Below are 19,672 nucleotides of genomic sequence, written 5' to 3' on the forward strand. Positions count from 1 at the left end.
GGGAGTTTGGCTATCATCTCATCAGTTGACAGGAGATGCTCCAGTGAGATGTCATCTTTACTACAGTATTTTTATAAGTTAGCTGAACAGGGTGTAATTCTTTTATATCTATGAAAATAACAAAATATTTTCATAAAATGCAAAAATCCAGAGAAAAAGTTGAAATTCTTTATTTCCATACCATTTTTGAGATGTATATTAAGAGATTACAAATCTCTTCAGAACAACATGTTGTTTAGCAAGGAAAGTGCTGGGGTGCTTTACTTATTCAGTCTGATGCTTTTACTTTTATCACGATTTCAGCAGTTTCTGTGACTTGGATTTTAGCTGTAACTGTATTCATGCATGCCACCTTAGTATTTGTTAAAGGGATATGGCATAATATCTTATATTAACTTGAAGTCCAGCCTTTGTTTTTCCTTTCTTAAGGTTTTCCTTGATACTTCACATACTTGGAAATTTCTTTTTCCAGCATCACTAAGTAGTATTCTGGCAATTAGCAACCAATTTGAGTAAATATCCCTTAAAATGTATGTATTCAAATTTTACTCCCACTGCTCCAGATATATCCATGCAAGCCTAATGATATATCTGTACAAGGCCACAGACTTGGAACATGGAAGAAGTCTTCTTTCCTTCCTCTTTCAATGTGACAAGGCATGACGACAATATGATTACATCACTGCCCTTTTCCAGGGGGTACAGGAGAAAGAACAGCCTTTATGTGTCCTACACAATTAAACCTGTGCAGAAACCAGTATGCTGGTAACAGTCTTCCTTGAACCCTCCCAGGTGCTTAAGCCTCTGCTCAGGGTGGAGATCATCTGAGTCTGTAAGGAGGACTCTGCAACCCAGTGCAGTCAGCTCTGTATCGATCTCCGTGGAAGTGTAACATAGCAGCCCGGAAACCCAGGGCCATAAAGGCTTGGATCTAGTACTTTGTTACAATTAAAAATGTCATTATCTCAGTTTAGTATCTTTATCTAATGTTGTAGCTCTTACAGGTACTGTCTTTCTGGTCTGATGATGAAGTTTTACTGTTACAGCACAAGGAGAAATGGATTGAGATGATGAACATGAAAAGAGACACAGCGTCTATTGAAAAAGTGAGGAAAAGATGATTGATAAAGAAATCGGACAATGCTGAAACATGATAGCCATTTAAAAATCTTTTAATCTCACAGTGCTTTGATATTATAATTCTCAGAAAACATTCCAGGTGGTAAGGGTTTGTATTTTTGAGATCATCATTATTATTGTCAGGTAAAGGAAGACTGTTAATGTGTGAATTATACCATTCAAGATGTGCCTGGCCTTTGAATGCAACATGCTGGCAGGTAATAACTAATCTTTCTTCCACCAAAATCCATCTTTGATATCACAGTAATGGTAGAATTAGGACAACAGCAATCCAAATTGATGCATTGCTTAATTACAACCCTCTTCATAATTTTGGTTGTTTTTCAGGTCAAATTAATGACCTAAACAGGTAAGATGTTAAAACAGTTTCAAATAATGAATTATGGGAGATTTTTTAATACAGAAAGACTATTGCTTCTTCCTAATTGGGAGGAAGGAGCAGAGCTGGTAATGAGTGAATGAAGAATTAACTCCAGAGGAGGACTTCCCTCTGAGTCTTCTCCCAAGGTAGGTCAAACCCTGCTATATTTTTTTTTAGAAATACCTTGTTTAAAAGCATTCTACCACATGTATGTGTAAACCAAGGTTTAGCATACTGAAAGGCATTCTCCCCTTTCTGTGTGCTTCCGTGGCATGAATTTGAAGAGATGACACTAGAGGATGCACCTCTTCAATTTTTCATATCTACTTTTATCCAAAGATAGTGCTTCAACCTTATAAACTTGTTTTGTTGCCTATTAAAGAAAAGGAAATGGCTCACACAAGGAACACTTGTGAAGACTAAGGGAGGCTGCAGGGTTTGCCGTGTTGGACAAGACATGCTCTAAACAGCAGTTGGTCTTTTTTTTCTTTACTAAATTCTCACATCTCACCCCAGGGGAATTCTTAGGTATCAGCCTAAACCATAAAGTTCCTGAGGATTAACCTGGAGAATCTTGAATTCAAAACAATCAAGAGACGATCGATTGATTCTTCTGCTAGATCTTATGTTGCCATTTCCTTTCCACTCTGTTCCTCTTGAGGTTCTCCTTCCTGTACAGTACAGTTGTCTTTTTCACCCCGAGGCTTGGGCGCTCTGCAGAAATAGTGACTGTTTAATACCAGAAATGGTTTGCAGTCCTTACTTGCAGCTTTGCCCCATGCATAAGAAATAGAGTGCAGTCAATAAGGGTTAAGACAGAGAAGCCATGATGCTTAATAAGAGGCGTGAAGTTGATTTAACTTTGCCTACACTGGATGATACAAACTGGAGCACTTTCATGAACAAGGAAAATATTTTTAGTCAAAGGCAAAAGAGCTGTATTACATTGTTTTTATTACCTGGGAATGTCAGATTCTTCTTCCAGCAAGTCAGTGGCATCTTTCCCTTTTTTCCTTACAAATTCTTCACTTAGCCCAGCCTGCTGGAGGGTGTGTCTGTAGCGACGCTCTGCTCCTTGACGAGCATCACTCTATAAAATAAAAACTTAAACAGTAAGCATGTAGAACTGGGGCTTCCCATAATAGTCAAGATGTTTTGAAGTTCATGGCTGACATTCCCAATGAGAACAAGAGGAGAGCGAAGCCCCTGTCCAAATTTTTTGTCATCCATATAGTACAGTACCAAAACTGAATACTAGGACAGTATCTCATGTCTCTCAGAGTCAGAGCTCACCTTTTCCTGCTTCTGTTCTTTTTTAATTTCCTTCTTCTGTTCTCCTGCTTCTACAGCATTCCAGTCTTACCAGACTAGCATACTTATGTCTGAGTCCTGACTCTGGCACTCAAATTGAGAATATGTGCAAGACAGGGTTGAGAGAAATTCTGAACCTGTTTGCTTGTAATCTGTAAGCACTAATGACAGTGGAGTTCCGTAAATGGAGAGCATCTGTGAAATAGCTTCATATCAGCTCATCTTCATGAAACTGAAAACCAAGCATCCTGGATCCTCTATCCTCACTGCCTCCAAATAAACCTTGCAGATTAATGTAATCTGAGATCACAGTCTTCCAGAGGAACTGGCCAGTTCCTAAAGATTAAAGTGTTCTATATGGAAGGATAGAAATCTTGTCTCAGCACAAGTCATATGCTGTGTCATATGCTGTCATTACTGGTGAATTCTTACCAACCTGCCAAACAGAAATGTCACCAATATTTATCATATAAATGTGTTCTCTGCCTCCATTAACCACTCATCTGAATAGAAAGTCTGACCCAGGAGGGTACTTTCTCTCGAAGTCTTACATCAGCATATTATCAATGTACTGCCACTATGTCTCTAACCAGATACCATCCCTGCAAGGAGACAAGAACTGAAAGAGAAAACCCAGGGAAAAAGATACTTTACAGAGAGTAAAGATTGTATGTACACCTCAAGTGCAATACAGATTTTCAGCTGGTACTGTGTGATGGATGAGATGTGCTGAATGCAATCCCAGATAGCAGAGCTTGCAGGTGACATAAGTGATGTAACTGTCATCAATGTTTTCCTAGTAGCACTACAGATAGAAAGAAAAAGTGCTCAACTGAAGACGGTTTTAGGCAAAAAAGTTTAAAATGTCTAGATTGTAGGCTGTGGTATTCAGGTGCAGAATAGGTATTCATGTAATTTCTGGTGTGATAAGGCCTTGATTTTGATCAGACCATATATTTTGATTGCAATATATACTAAGCACTGGAAAGCTCTACAACCAAGAAATAAGTCTTGAGTGTTTTTTCAAGTGGTGGGAAGGAATTTAGATTATACTTGGGTGGCCCTTTCATATGTTATTTGGAGTGTAGTCAAGAGAGCATGCAACCATTTGTACCTTCTTATCCCTGAATTAACTTGAGAGTAGATTTCTTAATACCTGTCTTAAATGAAAGACAGTGTATCCTGTCACCCAGAAACACTCTGGAACTTTGACCAATTACCTTGGTGACCTGTTCAAAGAGGTATGGTCTGTTCTTGACTCGCAGCTGCATTTCTTCCAGCTCCTTTCTGTATTCCTTTGTTCTCTCTCTCATATTTTGCCTGAAATGGAAAAGTTGCCCATCTGATACTGTAGTTTATCAGGAATGAGGAATTCTCAGTAACTGTTTTGTCTTTTAAATAGCTCTGGTAATTCTCTTGATTCTGAATGCTGGGAAAAAAATCCTGTTGTTGGGAAGTTAAGGACCCATTAGTGAAGCTTGACTGCTAGACTGTAAGCAGAGAACCAGTGTTCACATTTTTAGAAAATGTTTCCTTATGTGTGCTTTACCAAATTATACATTTCAATTGACTTGTCTGTACAAATTAGTTTCTACAAATGTTAATCTAAAGGAAACTGTTCTGTATGGAAGGAGTAGTGTGGAATTGTCAAGAAATCCAAATGGACGTGGAACAGGTTTGACAGCGAAAAAGGACGATAGTAATGTTCTTAGACCCAATTCCTCCTAAAGAATTACCTATGATCCACAGTTAGTAGATCAAATGGATATTTCTGTCCCAAGTAAGATACTAACCAGTTCTGTTTCAACTTCTCCTTGTGTGTTTCTTCCAGACTTTTATGTGGATCCAGGGCTTTTGCTCGGCTGTTCACTGACTTTCGCATAGCTTGACATTTCTTTTTCTGTTTCTCCAGCCAATAAATTCCTTCTTTGTCCCCTTCCTTTTTGTTATCTTGGGAGTATCTGTATAGGACAAAGTTACTAATGAGCTCACTTAAGACTGCTAGACTACACTCTAGCGCAAAATTTCACTTTTGTAGTCCTCTAAGGAGAAAAGCAGAATTTCAAACATATGAGTGTGCAGCTCCCAAATCAACTGGAAGGCAGGGCAAGAATTGGCAAAGAAAGACGACAGCATTTAGGAAAAGTATTGTCAACATAGTTGATGTGATGAGGGAAAACACTGACTTTTTTTTTCCTCCATTTTGGTCATTAGTTGCTGTATGGTCTTGTAGATAAACTTTTCTACTTACCTAATAGCAGATTCCCTTTTTCTAGTTGCATCTGTAATATGCACTGGAAGGGTGTTGGAAGAGAGAGAAGAAAGCCCAGTGAAAGAATGACTTTTTTGCATTGAAACCTTGGAAAGTTGCTGAGAATCCTGAAAAAAATGGAACTTCATTCAGTGTATTTGTTCACAATACAGAATCTCCTCTGTTCTTTGTCTATCAAAGAGAACAGCTGGCATATGTGGGCAATGCACTCTCTTCTCTCTTCCATCAGGAGGGATTTACATGGGGAGGGGCTGAGGGAAGAGGGGAAGGAGATGTGATTAGGAGTATGGAAGGGTGGCTGAGTCTTAGCTGTCACAGCTCATCTCTTTGTGTAGAATTTTGTTCTTTGGTTTATCCTAGAATCCTGCAGTACTCCCAAGACAAGGGCAGAGGTCACAGGACATTAACCATCCATAAATAAGTGCTATACATTTAAGAAGTTGCTATCTTGATCAGAGAAAGCAATACCACAGAAATATCCAGTCATCTCACCTTTATCTTTTCATTAGCCTGCCTCTGCCTGCCACGGAGATTGGAGGTTCTTAACTTGAATGGCTTATTACGAGTTGCCTCTTTGATTTCTTGTCTCCTTACTGCTTCCCTCTGAAATGCCCAGTAAAGTCCTTCAAAATCTGGTATTGTTGGATTAGTCCTTGGCTTGAAACTGAAACTTTTATCCTCCAAGAAGCCAAGTCTTTCTTGCTTAGTTTTAGTGGCAATTCGGGACTGAGGCGCCCTCCGACAGTTGCTAGTATCTATAGGAGCTACGGAGAGCTCAAGCAAATCCTTTGCTCTCATCTGAATGCGGATTTCTCTGTAGAGTTCAGCTTCTAATGAATCAAAAGCAAAGCAATGAGAAGAGTATGAGTGACATAAAAGGCGGTGAAATTGCCACTGCACAACTCCCAAACTTTTTGATGGCAGCTGCATATATAGGAGGGACCAGACATCCTGTGCTCTCTTTCCCCACTTTCCAGCCTCTCTCTCTCTCCTTTGCCTCCCAGGGAAAAAAAAATCAGATACCAGAAAAAACAAAGCATCTCTTTCTTAGGCATAATCACTAGATACCTCTTTCACTTATCAGAGTATGTTACTGAACAGACCTTCTCCTCCTATTCTTAGGGGTACCAGATAAGTTGTGCCCTTTGTCTTGCATAACTGTTGTGTTAATTGAGGTTTTACTTTTCATATGGGACTTTCTGTCATTATGCTGACTGTGTGGTCCAAATGGGCTGTTCCCATAGACTTGTAACAGCTGGGGGCTTTTCCATGTAATGTCCAGCAGTGTTTGTCTATATTGGAAAAGATTTTAAGTAAGTAGCATTTGGTGAATGGATCATGTCTTGTGACTTCTGTGACAAACTTTCCATAGAAGGACTGTGTTTCAGGGTATAGCATGAAACTGAGGCCTTTCCCATGCAACACTAAATATTTGTGAAAATGCAGACAGTTGGCTGTGAGTTGGGTTTTTGCTTTTAGAAAAAAAATCAATACTGCTGTTTGCAAAATAAGACTGGTTTCTTGAGTCTATTTATAAGTTGGCATTGAGGTATGAAATATTCATTCCTCCTTCCTTCTCATATACCAGATAGAAACAGAACAATGACTTGTCTTTTGCTCTTTTACCTTTCTAATTTAGTTAGTTTTTAGTACACCCCAACAGAATGTTTTCAGATGAAAACTGAACTGGCATATACTCAAGAAGATATCAGTAGGAAACTGAAAAAAAAGAAGGGGGTGAGAAAAGCAATGAGAATTAGCAAGAATTGGTCTCCTATATTCAAGCATGAAGTCTGTATTGCTTACTTTAAACTTACAACTGTTGGGGCTTAAGCCATCTGAAAGAAAGCAAACATCAGGAAAATATCCTTGGTTGTCCCTCTGGCTAGAATGGTCCTGGTACCTACTTCCCCTGTTTTAGTACTTAAAAAGGTGGAGAGCAAGTGGGAAGGTGACTGAAAACATCAGAGAACAGCAGGAGAGACTGGATTACTGTACCATCACTTAGAACTCAAATAATTGCCTGATTTGGGCTCACAAACTATTTTTCTCCTAGGGGTTCTGTGCAGCACAGATCACTTAGAAATAGTGTGACCAGCAGAAGTAGGGAGGTGATAGTCCCCTTGTACTCTGCACTGGTGAGTACTGTGTCCAGTTTTGGGCACCTCAGTATGAGAGATATCGAGGTGCTGGAGCAAGTGCAGAGGAGGGCAATAAAACTAGTGAAGGGCCTGGAGAATAAATCCTATGAGGAGCGATTGAAGGAGCTGGGACTGTTTAGTTTGATGAGAACAACTACCTGAAAGGACATTGTAGAGAGGTTGGTGCTGGTCTCTTCTCACAGGTAATTAGCGATAGAACAAGAGGGAATGGCTTTAAGCTGCAACAGGGAATGTTTAGACTGGACATTAGGAAAAAATTTTTCACATAAAGAGTGGACAGACAGCGAAATAGGCTGCCCAGGAAGATGGTGGAGTCACCATCCCTGGATGTGTTTAAGGGTCGTTTAGATGAGATTTTTGGGGATAATAGTGTAGAGGAGAACTTTGTAGAGTGGGGCTGATGGTTGGACTTGATGATCCCAAGGGTCTTTTCCAATCTGAATGATTCTGTGTTTCTAAAAAGTCTGAGACTTAGGTGGGAGTAAAATTCTCAGTTCTGACACTGCCTAGAGCTTGGACACTTCTGGCACTACATCTGTCTTCATGTTTGTGCCCCAAATCATCTAAGTCCTTTTAGCATAACCAAAGGTATGGGATCCAGTGCAGGGAAGGATTCCCAAACTGACAAGATTTGCAGCAAAAGGGGTATGGAAATCTGTCTGAAGAGCTCGGTGTACCCGTGTGTGCTGGGGAGTGGTACAGAACTGCTGCTGCTGACACTGATACAGAACTACTAAATTTAGGACACTCTACTGTCAGGGTATCTAGATGAAATGTAATGACCAGTGATATACAGGAGACTAGACAACACCAGCAGAGGTAACGATATTGGCTTTACACTCCAAGTAATGCCCCTATGGGCCATGATCCTACCTCCCAGCATGGAGACAGCGAGGGACACGCAGAGGGTTGTTTTTATAGGAAGACTCCTGACATTTTACCTTTAAGTTTATCTCCAAGAAGTGGGTCATAAGTAGATTTAGGAACTTTTCTACTGGTTTGCTTCTGTTTGGAGCTCTCATTTGGGGTTGCTGCTGCCAGGAACTTTTGTCTGATAGCTTCTTTCTTTTTCTCCTCCTTCTCCAGGAAACTGAAGGGCCGCTGGGTTGAAAGTAGCAGCTCCTTTCTTTTCTGTGTTGCTATTTGCCTGCGAGTCTCATTTTGCTCCATTAATTCCTGATAAAGGGGCAGAAACACGTGGGCAGGTACAGGCTGTGCCCGGAATTGTTTCTGACATTCAGCTTCATCCTGGCTTTGCCTTTTGTCTCTCTGTTTGTCTAGTTCAAGAAACATGTATGACTTCATCAACTGGGACTTTTTGCGAGCTTCCCGCAGCGTCATTTTGAAAGGCTGAGGGATGGTGATGGATGGAATCCATGGAGATGAAGCGCTTTTTGGCCTCAAGCAGGATTTAGGAAACAAGTAAGGCTTTTGCTGATCCCAGGTACTGTCCGAGGTGAGGTCAATCAAAGAACTGGACTGCCTTTTGTTACCAGATGTATAACTAAGACAAAGACATTATGAAGGGGAAATAAGTGAAATTATTAAAAGATAGAGTTCAAAGAAGGGAGACACTGTTGAATAAGAGAAAGACACTGTAGGCTGAGTTGGTTCGTTAAAAGACAGGCCTAGGGCTTATTGTTCTCATGCTCTATATTTTGCTTTGCTACCAAAGTTTTTAAGCAGAGCTTTGCTTGTTTTCCATTTTCCATGTATAAAATGGTGGTTATGCCTACTTAGCTCTGCAATGCAATTTATTATGCTGCTAGCAGTCTATTGCCAGAAAGGCCACAAGTAAACCAGAAAGTTCCAACTTTAGGGATATCTGGCTGATAGCTACTCAGCATAAAAGACAAACTCAGGAGAAGCAATAAATTAGGCACACAGATGCACAAATCCTAACAAACAGTACCAAACACCAGTATTACTAAGACGCTGATGGAAGGGCCATTGCAAGGAACTGCTTTAGCGCAACTCCTAAGAGGTTCAGCTGGCACTTTGTAGTTGGTAAGAAGATCATATAATTGATAAGAAAAAAGCCCAAGATTATCACGGGTCTCATTAAAATAGCAAACTTCTCATAGATGTTTGAGGGTGATTGTGAAACTGAGTAAAACTTGTGATGTATTTAGGGAAGGAATAAATGCAGGTAAAAGGAAAGATCAAAGTGGATCACATCTGGGTGGGCCAAGAACAGGAAAATGGGAAAAAGGGGGGGAACGGAAGGTGCTGATCATGCATAAACAGGCTCCTGTTCAATACACTTGCCTGGTGATTGCTGCAGTCCATTCTTCATAAATTATTTCCTTTGTAAGAGAGTGTGTGTGTGTGATCTGCTAGTGAATTGCAAGCTGGACTAACCACAGAGAAAGACAAGAGGTGTAAAAGCTAGGCACTGGAAAGACCACAGCTCTGAAGACTGAATGCTGGATAGGAACGTGGATGATCAGCTAGCAAATTTTAAGCATGATTAGCTGATGAGCAGGAATGGGATTTGTGCTGTTCATGTTTTATGTGAACGCTTCTTATGTGGGCACCTGTTGGCCCCATCCTCCCATCTGTGGATAGATTTGTGGCCAGCGTTTTGGCACCTATATACGTGCATCCTGGGACTTCACACTTCGCCCCGTCACAGGTCAGACACAGCAAGACTCCCACATGCCATTCTGCCATCCTTACCGGGTACCATCCTACCTGAGAGCCTCCCACAGCTTGTCACGCAGGACTGCCGCCTCCCGCCTGAAACCCTCGAACTCCTCATCCTCTTCGGATACCCCGAGGTCACCCCTTAACTTTGCCTGGTGCAGTAAGCCCGGTTCTAATGGAGACCGCCGGCCTCCCATCCCGAGAGACTGCTCCCAGCTCCTCGCCCGGTGGCGGGAGCCGCGGGAGTTGGTCCGTTACAGCCGGAGAGGATGCCGTGTCACCTGGAAGAAAAAGAAAAAAAAAAAATCGAGGAGTGCGCGTTTCGGGGGTGCGGCCCCAACCTCCAGGCCCAGCCTCGGCGCTCCCGGGGCTGAGGTAGCGCCGCGGCCGGGCCACCGCCCTCACCTGCAGGCCGCCGCCTCAGCCCTCCAACGGCACCGATTCGGCTCCCGCCAATCAGCGAAGCCGGCAGCGCTCTAGGCCCGCCTTCTCGGCCTCAGGTAGCCAATCAGACTCCAAGGCGGGCGGCAGCCGCCGCTCGCTCATTGGTGCTCGGGAAGCGGTGTTTTGTGTAGCGCCCGCCCCCGGGCAGGGTGCGTTGTTATGGCTTCCAGGAGCCACTTCCGCCCTGCCGTCACTTCCGGTGATGGCGGTGGCGTGGGGCCGGGGGCGGCTGGCCCCGCTCGCTGGGCGGTTGCGGGCCGGCTCCCGGGCTCCCCTACGGTCTGTTGCTGCCGCCGCCGCGCCGCTCTACGATGTGGTGGTGTCGGGCGGGGGAATGGTCGGGAGCGCCATGGCCGCAGTGCTGGGTAAGGCTGTGACCTTCTCGGCCGCGCCGGGCGGCGCCTTCGGGCCTCCCGCACCGTGTTCTGTCAGTTCAGCGAGTCGCGGGTTTTGTGTCCCGCTGTCTCGCCGGTTCCACGAAAAACTTCAGTGTGGGAGCTTTCCCAAAAGCTCCGTGTTTCAATGTCTGGAGTGTCGGGTACTTTCATAAGTGGACCTTATAAAAAGGAGATAACTACGTAGTTACCATTTAGGATCTTAACATTCAGATCCTGTTGTGGAATTTCCTTATTCCTGCATCCCCTTGTGACAGCACTCTGAATTTGGCTTAAAGCTGTTTGGTTAGCTGATCGTTATGATGAGCCTTGTCCTACTTGTGTGTGTGTGTATATATATATATATGTTAATGTAGCCGTTACTTTGAATTCTATAGACTGCTTATCTTCTGTTAAACATGGTTGCCATTATATCACTGATGGATAATTTCAGCCATAGCTGAAAATGTTTTTTTGATCTGAAGTTTCATTTTCTAACCCTGCATTTTAAACACTGGAATACCAAGTTAAAATGGATTCATGCATGGCCTGTGTCACTAGAGATCTGAGAGTACTGGCTACTTCTTTATTTGCAATGTTGATTCAGAAGGGTGTAATAGTGACAGAAGCCTAAAGAAGAGCAAAAGAGCAACGACCCAAAGCAGAAAGTGCTTTGCAAGTGTAAGGATTTACCTTGCAAGCGTACTGTTCTGTTTGTATTGTTACACAAGACCACAGTGAAATTGAGACAGCATAAGGATCCCCTCCAGCTATATACCTAAGGCTAACGTGGGTTTGGGACCTTTCAAGAGATGAGGTTGTGTTACGCATCATCTAGAAAATACGTTCAGGATACAGCTGTTATGGGGACTGCTGTACCAGTAAACTCTGGATGCTATAAGGATGTTATAAGACTGTCTCTGGTCTTAGTACCTTCTGCAGCCATAGGGGTTAGATGCAACAAGTATGGCTAATTCAGCTGTAGTGTGATTTACTCTTGAGTCCTCTCTTCATTTTTTATCAGTTCTCTTTGAAAGTTAAAGTCTAAACTGCCTGTGCTATTCCACTGTCAGAAAATAAGGATAAAGAAAACATTAATGTAGTGGCTAAATATCATAAAAGTTTTATTTTGATCACTTGTTCTAATATGTGAATTTATGTTCAAGCTCTGAAAAATGTGTTCTGTGCATGGAGTAAACATTGCAGATTTCACTTGTTAATACTTCACTAATGAACTGTCATAACAAAATAGGCACAAATTTGGACAAAATGTAAACTTTGTACAAAAAGAAAACATTTAATCATTGCTTTAACTACCAAAGGTTTGTCCATCTCAGTAACAGGATTGTAGTCATAAAGCTTTAAAAGTTCACCTGCCTGGTCAAAACCTGTACTGTAAATTAATTTCTTCATTAAGTTTTGCGTCTGCTCTGTCTTATTACAAAAATGCATATCATTACTATACAGAAACAAGAAATTAGTTTTTTTGGCAGGAGCGCTGTAACTAAGCATGTACTTGTTTATTTTAGGGCATGATATCCACTTCCATGATAAGAAGATTGCTTTGCTGGAGGCTGGTCCTAGGAAAGAATATGATCATATACCAGACAGTTACAGTAACAGGGTCAGTTCCATCTCCCCAGGATCAGCAACCCTCCTAAGCAGTAAGTGTGATTTCTGTTGTTTGCGTTTTAACCCTCTATTTGGTTTTATTTTGTTTAAACAAAACCCCTTTAAGCATGTGTTGCCTTCATCTTAGCGGATTTGCCCTTGTCTCTTCGTATTCTATATGCTGAATTGTGGTGATGAAATCAGGCTTCTCTTGGTAACAGGGATCTGTGTTATGGTATGTTGGCCTGATTTGTTATATAAATATTTGTGCCATTAGGTTAGTAAAAGATTGTAAGGTGTGCTCTATATAATCTGGAATGTTCTGTTCACAAACGAAGAACATACTTAGAGTTCTGTAGTCTAGTAACTCACTTCTGATTAATTTTCATTTTAAAGAGATATTTGAGCCTTGGTTCCTTATGGAGACAGAAATGTTCTAAACAGTGATGGCCACGCATTTCTGTGTCTGTTTTTTTGTTCAGTGATAGGACAGTGAGAGTTGACTGTTAAGTAACAGCATTCACAAAAAAACTTGTTTCTTTTCTACTGGCTTGTGTTAACAGTAAAATAACGTGATGCTGGAGCTGTGAAAGTATTAAGGCAGACCTGGTCCTGTCTAGGGATGGTACAAGCAGAGTCTGGGCACTGATAGTCAAGGAGAGAGGAGGAGAGTTTGGAGTGAGCTTCAGTTTTGTTTGTCTGTCACATGTGAACCTGTATCTCTATGCATTTGTGTCCTTTCTCTCTTTCAGGTTTTGGTGCATGGGATCATGTCTGCAGCCTGAGACTCAAACCATTCCGTCGAATGCAGGTGCCTTACTTAGGGCTGCGAATATACTATATGTCCACCTGCTTTGAATTCTCAGAAGTGCTTACGTTAATGACCCAAAGATTACCTTTTTTCTTTGGTAAAGGGCAGGTCATGCTTATGATGATTCCTGTTATTTTTTTCGGGGTAGCAGTCTACTCAGAAATACCCATCCTCAGAGCGTTGATGTTACAGGATGAAAGTTTGTTTCTAATGGAAGCTGTAGATATTGAGGCATGAGTGCTAGTCAGGAAATAAAGGTGTGTATTGGTTTTGGTTGGGATAAAGTTAATTTCGTTCATGGTAGCTCGTACTGGGCTATGTTTTGGATTTGTGCTGGAAACTGTTGATAATACAGGGATGTTTTAGCTATTGCTGAGCAGTGCTTACACGGAGCCAAGGCCTTTTCTGCTTCTCCCACCACCCCACCAGCGAGGAGGCTGGGGGTGCACAGGAAGCTGGGGGGGACACAGCCAGGACAGCTGACCCCAACTGCCCAAAGGGATATCCCAGACCACGTGATGTCGTGCTCAGCGTATAAAGCTGGGGGAAGGAGGAGGAAGGGGAGGATGTTCAGAGTGATGGTGTTTGTCTTCCCAAGTAACAGTTACACATGATGGAGCCCTGCTTTCCTGGAGATGGCTGAACGTCTGCCTGCCGATGGGAAGTGGTGAATGAATTCCTTGTTTTGCTTTGCTTGCGTGCTTTGGCTTTTGCTTTACCTGTTAAACCATTTCAACCCATGAGTTTTTGCACTTTTACCTTTTCAGTTCTCTCCCCCATCCCACTGCGGGGAAGGGAGCAAGCAGTTCTGTGGTGTTGAGCTGCCTGCTGGGGTTAACCTACAACAAGGTGGTAGGGTAGCTTTGTATGTTAATTATGTAACAGGAAAGTAGGGATAAAAAACTTTCTTTGCAATTAGTTTTTGAGATGAAGCTAGATCACTGTGTGAAAGGAATTATGTAATGTACTTTAGTAGTTGGGGATGGACATTTCCTCTAGTTCTGTTTCTAGATTGCCATGTCCTTTTCCTGTTAAGATGGATACATTCACAGTCCCTGAAAGGAACAGCACTTCTTTATCATGTAGCTTCACGTAATGTATTTTTTCTTTGTAGGTATGGGATGCTTGTTCAGAAGCCATGATTGTTTTTGAGAAAGATGACTTAGAGGACATGGGTTACATAGTGGAAAATGATGTCATTATGTCTGCTCTCACGAAACAGTTAGATGCAGTAGCAGGTAGTGGTCAACTTCTTTAATATTTTATTTCCTGCAGAGAGCTTTCAGTTACTTGCCTTCTGTTGTATGTGCTAAGTTATGAGAGGGAGAAAGATAATAAATTGATACATAGGCAGCTTCTTGAATTGGGGGGAGGGAGAAATCTGTCTTCCAAAGGCTAGACATCAAGAAAGCAGTTGCATATATAGTTCTCCAGAACATAGTCTCTCCAGAAATGGACTTAATGAAAAGATCCAGAGCAGGCTCTGTGGTGACCAAGGGTTGGCCAGATCTGTTCTTTCAGGGTGCCTTGAGAATTGTAGGGTCAGCTTTTAGGTGCCATTAAAATGTGTGTGGCCTTTGCTGTTGTAGCGATGTTTCCTTTTTTCATGTCTGTATCATGCTGTGACCATGGTACTTTGTGTTCCCATCAGACCGGGTGGAGGTTTTCTACAGGAGCAGAGCAGTGGGGTATACCTGGCCCCTTCCCTCTCACAGCTGTGACACAAGCCCTTGGGTCCAAATTGAGTTAGCTGATGGACGCAGACTTCAGACCAAACTGCTGGTAACTAAACTTTTTATTTCTGTTGATCAGGCATCATCTCTCACCCAAGTCCTTTCCACTGGATTTGGTTCTGATTCCGTGTGTGCCGCTCCACCTGCGTGGAGGGCTTGAGTGAGGTGAGTGCCTAACTCTGTCAGGGATGCTATGGGACATGGTGCGTAGCCTTTTCTGTACCTGATGCAAGAAGACTGTGCTGAATTGGACAAGTGCAGAAGGGATCACCTTTTCTGGTTTTTGGGGAATCTTTTTTTCTGAATAAACAAAAAATGTGTACATGCAGGCTGAGGTTTGTAGACTGGAATATTAGCTTTCTTAGGAGCTGCTGAAGAGATTGCTTTGTATCTGTTTTGCAGATTGGTGCAGATGGTCATAACTCAGCAGTCCGGAAGGAAGCTGAAATTAAGAACATTGAGCATCGGTACGACCAGTCAGCTGTGGTGGCAACTCTCCATTTGTCTGAGGTGAAATCCTGCAAATTGACTCTTCCATAAGCAGAACAGCTTAAGCAGGTGAACCAGGTCCCTAGTTCATAACTGTCCACTTGCTTCTTTCCACTGTAGGCCACAGACAATAATGTAGCATGGCAGAGGTTCCTTCCCACAGGGCCGATTGCACTTCTTCCGGTAAGGTGACTCGCAGTCTCTGTACTTTGGTTTTTTTTTAAGTCTGTTCTTTTCTAGTAACTTTATTTTTGTCTGTGCTTTTCTGTGTTGGTTCTGTCTCTTAAGAATAAGTCCACCTGCCTTTTACTTTAGTTATTGCATTTGTTTTCCCCTTCTGCCCTTTCTCTTTATCCTTGGTATTTCCCACTTGTAGCAAGTTGAGCTGGAAGAGTAAAGTTCAGAGGAACTGGTGTGAGGCAGGGCGGTGGGGAAATCTTCCTACTGATCATTTATTTTTGCTTCTTTTTCTCTTGACACTTAAACTTGATGTTCTCTTAAACTAGCTGTCTGACACTGCCAGCTCTCTGGTCTGGTCTACATCTCATGAACATGCATCAGAACTTCTCAGTATGGATGAGGAAAGTTTTGTCGATAGCATCAACTCTGCCTTTGTGAGTATCAGCCTTGTGGTGGGTGTGAGGCTGATCTTGTTGTAATCACAAGAAATACAATGGAGCCCTTCAGTTTAAAGGATAGTGGGAGATAATGGGAGAGATGGATTCTCAAGTTCCTTCCTCTGGTGAGGATGGTATTAAAAAGGCACTTAGCAAAGAATGGATGACCCCTTGCAACTGAATTAGGTTAGTTTTGAAAGTCACAGAAGTAGTTGAACTAAATTTCCAAAAGGTGGGAAGGGTAGCCTCATCCTAGTTTGAAACTTTTATGTTCTAAAATGATGAAGATAGTTTCTTCTACTGTATAGTTTTGTCCAAGTGGTTAAAATTCAGTATTTGGAGATGAACTCATTCAGATGTTTTTCAACTGGATTCTTTTACATGTCTAGTTTGGGTTAACATCTAAAGGTTTGTTTTTTCAGTGGAGCAACGTAAACCACTCTGACTTCATTGATACTGCTGGGGCCATGTTTAGATCTGCTATTTCACTCCTGAAACCCTCAGGGACTGCAGTCCGTCAGCTGCCCCCGAGTGTGGCTAAAGTAGATCCAGGGAGCCGAGCCATGTTCCCTCTTGGAATGGGACATGCAACAGAGTATGTCCAGCACCGTGTGGCTCTTATCGGGTAAGGTCCCTGAGGTAGCCCTTGTGTGAGTGGGTGGCGTGGCATTAGAAATGATGTGAGCATAGCGGCTCCCAGACAACAAATTAGATTGTTATTTATAGTTTCAGTTTGACTTTATCCAGGCCAGTTTGTACCATGTGCTCTTGTGCCAGCAAAGTCCTTTTTTACGAGTAGCTCTGTCCATCATGTGTGCTTTCTATGTAAACTCTAATTATTTCCCTTTTCTGGTTTGTGTAGTCCAGTGAAATGATTCAGTGTCTCATGCTGGACCTGTACTTCCTCAAACATTGTAGCAGCCATTCTGTGTACCAGTTTGAGTTTTAAACTCACCTTTCTCGAACACAAATGGTAAAACTTAAAATTATTCCACATGAGATGTCATAGGTTTTTGTATGGTGACCTATAGAAACAAGAAGGTATCTCATCTTTTCAATTCTAAGGTTGTATGTACTTTTTTTTCCACCACAGTTGCAATACACTGGTAGCTTAGAGTAATCCTTGGATGCCATACTACACTTCAGATACTTTTCATCTTTCCAACTTGTGAGCCACCCTGTGCTTCATAGCTTGTTAAGTGCATGATCTTATATTTCATACCCAAACTTCATTTCATTCCTCTAACTTTAAGACTTCCTTATTAGTATGTCTGGCTTTGTCAATTACAGATAAGTATGCATATAAAAGAACCTAATTTTGTTTTTATTCAATGATATCCCACTTTGTATTCATGATGTCTTCTTTTGTCTCTGTGAAGTGTGGCAGTGATATACATCCTGATGTGCTGAGGTCACTTATAAAACATTAAGGCCCGTTCCACACATGATCTGAGAGAGGACTTTTTTAGAACTTTTCCTTTCAGAACTGCTTTTTGTTTTCTCCCCTTTGTCTTGCTTCTTACAACTGGAGAGGCAGTCAGGTAGCTCAGCACAGCATGCAGGGAGGTACTGGATAAAGTGTATGTGGTGCTGTAAGGTGGTGTTTGTCGCAGAGTGGTGAGGAGTGCTATACTGATCCCTTCTGGAGCTTGTCAGCCTTTATGACATTCTTCGAGAGGGAATATAAATTTCTGTCTTTTCTTGCTCCAGGGATGCAGCACACAGAGTCCACCCACTTGCAGGACAAGGTGTAAACCTGGGCTTTGGTGATATTGCATGTTTAGCCCATCACCTCAGTGCAGCAGCCTTCAATGGGAGTGACCTGGGTAAGGATCCAAGACAACCAAGTGACTGGAAGATAAGTCTTACAGGCCTTCACTGCTAACATCAGGACGTGCGTTACCACTGTTGCAGGTTAAGTGTGCTGCTGTCTTGTGTTTGAAAGGCACAAGCAGCTTTGAAGCAAAACTGTTCTGATGTCCATTGGCTATGGAGTGGTTAAAGATTCTTGGATGCAGTTTCTGTCCCACAAATCTCAAAGCTGCTTTAAGAAAAAGTTTTGCAGAATGGTAGTTAAAGAGGTGGTAACACAAAGAACACTAGCTGATGGAAGGTCTTTATTAATATGAACCATTTCTCTGTTCTGTGTTTTCAGTTGTCAGTGGAGACTGCTATATAGATAAGATGCACAACTGTTTGTGGCACTCAGTTTTAATAGGAGCATTCAATTATCTCTTCCAGGCTCCTTAAAACATCTCTTAAAGTTTGAGACGGAACGTCAGAGGCACAATGTCTCCTTGATAGCTGCTGTTGATCTGCTAAAGAGGCTTTACTCCACCAGGCTGGCTCCCTTGGTGTTGCTGAGGACATGGGGATTGCAAGCAACAAATGCCCTGCCTCCGGTCAAAGTAAGAATCTCACTTTAGTGAGGGCTGTAGGAAGAGTCCAGAACTATTTGTGAAACATACACAGGCTGTGAATACTTTCTTCTTTTAAATGAAACATTTTTGGTTGGAAAATGCTACTTGCTCAGACTGAAGTTTTGAGTCCTGAATGAGCCTGAGGAGTTCTTAAATAACTGACGACTTAGTAGTAACTGTTTTCTCCTGCAGCACAAGGGAAGATAAGGGATTGAAGTGTCTATATCAGTCGTTAGAGGTTAGAAGTCATTAGAAGTTTTTTGCTTTATTTTGCTATGGAATGAAAATATAGAACCTTGAACTGCATTCCATAAATGCACTATGAAAAAACAGGCCTATGAAGACACATCTACACACGTGACTTGGCAGATGTGGGGCACAGCTCAAATAAGTTACCTGTTTCTGTGCTGTTTTGCCTTGTGAAATTATTCCCTCCTGGCAGAAGTGCAAGTCTTCATGATGGAAGTTATCTGAGGAAGGCAGTTGTGAGGAGGTTCAGCCTTAAACACAGACCCTCTATTTGCAGCCTATTTTCCTAAATTCTGTACCATCTTGACCTAGTTGCTGGATTTTCAGGAGGATTCTTAAGCCACCTCCCTCAAAGCTCCCAAGCACTGTCAAATTAGATTCCTCATTTCTGGATTTGAATGTTTGATTCCACAAATCAAGTCACCTTCCTATTAAACACAGTTGGCGTTTCCTTTGTGTTATGGTCACAGTGAAGACACAGAGTTGAAGAGCAGTAAATTCCAAAGGCATAGTAGCTGCCACTTGCAAGTATCTATTAGTTGCACTAAAAAGAGGACTGTGCTGCTCCTTCAGTGCTCAGAATTTTTTTTCCTGTTTATCTGTTTAAAGCAGAAAACCAAATGAAGACCTCTTTTTCTGAGCACAGAACCTGTTGGTAACAACACCTGTTTTGTGCTACTTGGGAAGGAATGCTGAAACTTTAAATTTTCTAGCATACAGGGATAGGTGCTCTGCACTTGGATAGAAAGCCTGACAAAGAACCGTTGTCTATATGTATAAAAGGGAAGGAGACTGCAGTTGCATTCTGGAATGTATGCTTGTTATCACTTTACAAATTACTTACCTTTTTCTTATCTTTTAGGAGCAAATAATGGCTTTTGCCAGCAAGTGATCTGCTGTCTGTTTGGAATAGCAGCTTGCCAGTGAATGCACTGCCCTTATAAGAACTGTGACTGACTTGAATCTTCTAATTGTGTTATTTTTAATTTAACAATAAAACCGAGGGATTGATTAAGCTGTGTATTATATCAC

At 42.0% G+C, this 19,672-nt stretch overlaps 2 protein-coding genes across 4 annotated transcripts; one reads left to right on the forward strand and one right to left on the reverse strand.

Moving 5' to 3' along the window:
• Positions 1-152: 152 nt before the first annotated feature.
• On the reverse strand, positions 153-10,344 carry FAM161B (FAM161 centrosomal protein B). The gene is made up of 9 exons (XM_074909924.1): positions 10,298-10,344; positions 9,941-10,173; positions 8,188-8,750; positions 5,577-5,914; positions 5,064-5,191; positions 4,606-4,773; positions 4,033-4,132; positions 2,461-2,591; positions 153-2,215 (listed from the first exon to the last, which is right to left on the reverse strand). Exons 2-9 carry the CDS (start codon positions 10,087-10,089, stop codon positions 2,125-2,127), a joined length of 1,668 nt encoding a protein of 555 aa, XP_074766025.1. The 5' UTR covers positions 10,090-10,173; positions 10,298-10,344; the 3' UTR covers positions 153-2,124.
• Positions 10,345-10,538: 194 nt separating this feature from the next.
• Positions 10,539-19,651, forward strand: COQ6 (coenzyme Q6, monooxygenase). 3 transcript variants are annotated; one of them, XM_074909927.1, is made up of 12 exons: positions 10,539-10,701; positions 12,240-12,374; positions 13,074-13,132; positions 14,247-14,370; positions 14,784-14,914; positions 15,268-15,375; positions 15,475-15,537; positions 15,861-15,968; positions 16,394-16,596; positions 17,682-17,797; positions 18,213-18,379; positions 19,503-19,651. In XM_074909927.1, the coding sequence occupies exons 1-12, from the start codon at positions 10,539-10,541 to the stop codon at positions 19,530-19,532; spliced, it is 1,407 nt and encodes a 468-aa protein (XP_074766028.1). In that variant the 3' UTR covers positions 19,533-19,651. The 3 variants fall into 3 exon arrangements, with proteins under 3 accessions (XP_074766028.1, XP_074766029.1, XP_074766030.1); XM_074909928.1 differs by lacking the exon at positions 15,861-15,968; XM_074909929.1 differs by lacking the exons at positions 14,247-14,370; positions 14,784-14,914.
• The last annotated feature ends 21 nt before the right edge of the window (positions 19,652-19,672 follow it).

Source organism: Athene noctua, chromosome 6 (genome assembly GCF_965140245.1).
Source record: "Athene noctua chromosome 6, bAthNoc1.hap1.1, whole genome shotgun sequence".
NCBI classification, from domain to species: domain Eukaryota; kingdom Metazoa; phylum Chordata; class Aves; order Strigiformes; family Strigidae; genus Athene; species Athene noctua.